The 4940-nt window shown below is 55.3% G+C and overlaps 1 protein-coding gene across 1 annotated transcript in view; it reads right to left on the bottom strand.

The window, feature by feature from the left end:
• Nucleotides 1–3338, bottom strand: part of TNFSF12 (TNF superfamily member 12) — a 9163-nt gene extending 5825 nt beyond the window's left edge. Inside the window, exons 1-5 of the mRNA XM_007457772.1 lie at nt 3090–3338; nt 2882–2929; nt 2229–2301; nt 1506–1559; nt 1386–1421 (exon numbers count right to left, since the gene is read on the bottom strand). Coding sequence (XP_007457834.1) covers nt 1386–1421; nt 1506–1559; nt 2229–2301; nt 2882–2929; nt 3090–3248 — 370 coding nt within the window. The 5' untranslated portion in view covers nt 3249–3338. The remainder of the gene's footprint in view (nt 1–1385; nt 1422–1505; nt 1560–2228; nt 2302–2881; nt 2930–3089) is intronic.
• Nucleotides 3339–4940: the final 1602 nt, after the last annotated feature.

Genomic DNA, 4940 nt, shown 5'->3' with positions numbered 1-4940 from the left:
CCCCGCCGAGACTCCAGGACACCACCCTCGCTGGGTTTCTCCCCCTCTCTCTGGCTGCTTCTCAGTCTCTGCTGGGTTCTTCTCCTTTGCTCCGCTTGTAAAGGTCCCCCCTGTCCATCTCACACTCACACTTCAAGGCCCACACCTTCCTGGGGAAGCAGTCCCTTACCCCATTGTAAAGTGGTCTCCTCAGGTCCAAGAGCCTCAGGGCTTCGCTTGTGGAGCCCGTCTTTCCCCTGGGTGTCTCATCCAGACCTAGCTTTAAATACCCCCATCTGGTGATGACTCCTGACCCTACACATCCTGCCCAGGATGTGTACTCTCCCGTGTGCAGCCATCTATTTGTGAAACTCACTTGTTTATTATTATGTATCCACTTAGTTATTATTAGATCTCAAATTCAATTATTAATTTACACGCCTCGCAACCTATTTCCTCCCTGGTTAACCCCCATTTTAATAAATGGCACCATTATTCTCAAAGATGCCCAAGTTAAAAATCTAGAAGTCATTTCTGATTCCCCCCTCTCCCTCATCCTTCTCATCCCCACAGCAAACCCTATCTTCAAGCCACACGCTGAATCCATCTACTTCTCTCCATCTCTGCTGCCAGACCCCTAGACTAAGCCAGTCTCACGTCTTGCCTCCTGACCTCTCACATGGAAGAGCATTCCAGGTGAGAGAACAGGATGTGCAAAGTCCAGACGAGGCACGCTGATGGGGAGGGGGTGTCAGCCCAACAAGTGTGGAGAAGGCATAAGGGTGTGCTAGGAAGAGGTTGAGACCAGACCAGGGAGAGGCTGCAATCCAAGCAGAAAAGCAACAGAATAATGGAAGGCAGCCTTCAGGGGGGCTTAGCTTAGCAACACAGGTGGGACAGAGTAGGGGCGGGGAAAGTCTAGATTGGGGAAGGGACTGGAGAATGAGTTTGAGGTTCCAAGGTCATGGCGCTGAGGTGGGGAGTGGGGTAGGGATGGAAAAGAAGAGCAGAGACTGGAAACATTTGGAGAAAAATGATCAGAGCAAGAAGACTCTTGGAATATGGAGGGGAAAGAAGAGGAAAGAAAAAATATCAAACATGCTTCTTGGAGACAAGCGAGGGCTAAAGGAAAAGCTGGGCTGGTGGTTTGGTGGGGGGAATCTGCCTGTGCTCTGGGAGGGGAAGGGGCCTCCCCCAGGGTCCTATGTCTGAGTCACGGAGAAAGTTCAGGTTCGGGAGCCAAGAGAAGCGAGCCCTAAGCACTTTCCTGAAATGGCTTCTGGGGTTCTGAGGCTGAAGGCGGGGATGAGGGTGGGAAGTCAAGGTTTTGCGGGGGGGGGCCCTTGTCTAGAAGGCCAGTGCTATGGAGGTCAGGGAAGAGTTCAGAGGTGGGGATGGGGTCTCACCCGCCTGCGCTCCGTCCTGTCCCGGTTGTGGGTGAACTGTAAGACACAGGAAAGGGTTGGTGAACCCTGCCCTGCCCCTCTGCCACCCCTTCTCCCTGGGCATGGCTCATGGTCACCCACCTTCATAGTGGGCTGCAATCGCTCTGCGCGCCCGTGGTTTCCGGCCTTTAGGTGCTGAGAATCAAAGAAAGACAGATGGGCAAAGCAGCCCCCACGTCTAGAGGGGCCAGGAGCTGCTCTCTCAGCCCCATCCCCCTCAAAACCCTGGCATCCTTATTCTCATCCAGACTCCTGGTCTCAGAACCTCAGGCCTTATCTTCCTCCATAGGTAGAGCCGCTGATAATTTATCATCCAAACTGGGATGCTTCTGAGAGCAATAGGGGTGTTATTAATCATCGCTCTGAGCCAACAGGTGTAAGCCAAGACAGCCCCCTGCAAACCTGGATACGTGGTCACACGGTCACCCCAGTCATAAGTCTCTTTGCTTCTTGGGGTTCAGGCCTCTGACTCCCCCACCTCATCTTCATCAGGACCCCAGGGGTTCTCCTAATTCCTGGCCATCCCGCCTTCATATCTGGGGTAGGGTCTGGAGTGAGAAGCAGGTCTATGCCATGGAAGGAGCTTCAGAGGGAGGGTCAGAATTCTAGGTTCGAGTTTCCATGACTCTGAACCCCCCCTTTACTCTCAGTGCCCCAGTTTCTCTATCCGTAAATGAGGATAATGGGTTTTGCTCTGCCTGCTTCAGGGGGCTGTTATGATGAACAAAAGCAATAATGAGTCCAGAAGCCACCGCAGACCAGCCGCTATTATTATTCCTGAGGTTGGGATAAAGGGCTGCTCACCACTCCTGCGAGGCCGAACCAGTTTCAGGAAAGGCAGGGTATCCTGGCGCTCCTCTGTCTGGGGATTCAGGTCCTAGGGACATTAAGGGCAGGGCTAAACCAGGATCTTGCCAGGGACTCCCAGAGACATAAACTGAGACCGACAGGGGGCCCATCACGAGAGGCCCCAGCCAGCAAGAGGCACAGAAGTCTTAGGGAGGGACCGAGCCTCTCAGCCAAGAGTGGCCAGGGCCACGAGGAGGCAAGTTCCAGGGTCAGGCCACAGCCCTCGCCCCTCTTCCCACAACCAGCCACATCCCCCTATTCTGCTCCGCCCAACCAGCCATTGGTACATTGCACACACGCCCACACCCAGTCAGCATGCACAGTGGGTACACGCACCACACACACAGCCAGCATCCCTCTCCCACGCAGACTCCCACACACTCCCACTTCCACCACGGCCACTAAACGCTTCGTACTCGGCTGACACAAGCGTGGCACAAAGCCCTCACACACAGTTGTCACCCTCTCTCTCACGTACCCATGCCCCACGGCCGCGGCTGGTGCACACCCCCGCACACGGCTGGCACAACCGGGGCACACCCTGCATCCTCAGCCGGCACACACTTCCCACGCCCAGCAGCCCGAGGCCAGCACCCACCCCCACTCACCAGCGGGTCGGGGTCCTCCTCTGCCACCAGCTCCCCCTGGGAAGGCTCCTGCTGGGAAGGAGGCAGCGTCACCCTGTCATTCTCCACCTGACATCTCACCCTCCACCCATCTTCCTGGCCCCCTGCCCTCGGCCCACCCGGCCCCATTAGCTGCTCGGCAGAGTCCGTTCCTAATCTGCCCAGGGAGGGGTGTGCAGGCGGGCCTCACCTGGGCAGACAGCGATGCCCGGCTCCCCAGGCTGACCACGGCCAGCAGGAGGCCAAGGCAGGCCAGCGCCAGGCCCAGGCCCAGCACGAGCGGGGCCAGCAGGGCGGTGCCCGGCTCCCCCCGGCGCCCCCTCCGCCTCTGGCTCCGACGGGCGGCCATGGGGGCGGGGGGCTGTGCCTGCCTCACCGCCCCCCCATCCCGGGACCCGAGGGATCGGGGGAGGGGGAGCCGGCGGGCGGATCGGGCTGGAGAGAGGGAGGGGCCAGGGAAACGGGGCGGGAGGGGGGTGTGTGTGATGAGGACAGGAAGCCGGACACTGTGTGTGAGATTAAACTCCGAGCCCGGCCGAGAGCAGTGTACGGAGCGGGGCGCGCGCCGCTCCGCGTGCAGACCACAGAGCGAGTCCCGGCCGTGGGCACGCACCGCCCGGGCGTGGAAAAGCGGGGCAGTGTTTGTGTGAGTGTGCAGCGGGCGAGATGGGGTGTGCGGCTGAGCGCCCTCCACGCGGCCGGCCGGCGGGAGAGAGGGAGCGAGGGCTGAAAGGAGCAGAAACTCCACTCGGGCTGTGTACGGGTGGCCGGGGCGACAGCACTGCAGCTCCTGCAGGTCTAGTCCTGCCCAAGCGAGATTGCTAATTTAGGCCTGCAGACCAAGGTAACTAGGCAATCCCCTCACTCAACACGGTTAGAGGCCAAGGCGCATTTGGATTTTAGCAGCGGCACCGAAAGACAATTCTTTCCTGCAAGTGACGGAAAGAGCCTGGGGGCATCCATTAGCGCGGGTTGGGTTTTCACTTCTTTTAGCAAATCAGTTGGTAGTTGATTTAAACCCCGGGGTCATGCAGCTGGGGAGAGCAAGCTTCTAGACCTGTGTGCCAGAAACATCGCCCCCCAACCCCGCCAAGTGTGTTCCCCAAATGCACTTCTCTGGAAACACAGAAGCCACTTAAACAAATAATAGGGCTAACCTGAGCTCAAGTGGAGCTACAAGAACTCTTTAAATTTAACGTGGCGCTAAGCCACGTTAGCAAAACCAAAACGTAATACCTAACCTAATTGCAGTTACAGCCTCTCCCAGGAGTTGAGTTTTCAACCAATCAGTCTGGAATTTCCTGATCCACACTAGTGAGGTAGTCTCCAAAAGACTCCTGCCCTTCCTGGCCCCAAAGGGAAGGGGACCTTGCCTGAAACAATCCTTTCTTTTCTTTTGCTAATAAATGCTTTGTCCCTATAAAAGATCCGTTTGGTTCAACTCCTCAGAGGCCTTTCTGCTTGTTAAATGGGATGCTGCCCGATTCATGAATGTTGAAGAAAGCCAATTAGACCTTCAAATTTACTCAGTTGAATTTTGTAAAAGCTGGACCCTTTTTGCAATGAAAACACTTTTGTAAACAGTTAAGACCCTCCAAAGTTAATTTAAACTATGCAGTGTTCAACTCTGCATATTTGCAAAGAAAAGTACTGTATTAGAAAAAAACTCTGTTGCAAAAGTCATAGTTAAACAACAAGGTAAAGCAGTGGTTCTGAACAAGGTAAGGATGTGGAGACCCTTCTGCCTTCCCCCTCTGCTCAGTCCTGCCCGCTCCCCCGCTGCCCTCCTGACTTGGTTTCTCTTCCGTTATGGAACCTTTCTGAACCACCTTCCTGCTTCAGGGTCTCAACACCAGTTATTCCCCTTACCTGGAACACTCAGACCACCCTCACCCCCAGCTCAAGTCACTTCAAAGAGAGTTTTCTAGATCACTTTTTAAAATTAGGTTCCCAACTTCCCCCATTCTCTATTCTTTATATCCTTCTTAGTTATTTTGTAATGATCTGTTTGTAATTTGTAATGATCTGTTTGGCTACTATC

This window comes from Lipotes vexillifer, unplaced genomic scaffold (assembly GCF_000442215.2).
Source record: "Lipotes vexillifer unplaced genomic scaffold, Lipotes_vexillifer_v1.1 scaffold611, whole genome shotgun sequence".
Classification (NCBI taxonomy): Eukaryota; Metazoa; Chordata; class Mammalia; order Artiodactyla; family Lipotidae; genus Lipotes; species Lipotes vexillifer.
Note: the sequence above shows the minus strand (reverse complement) of the source record. Positions and strands in the feature narration are given on the sequence as shown.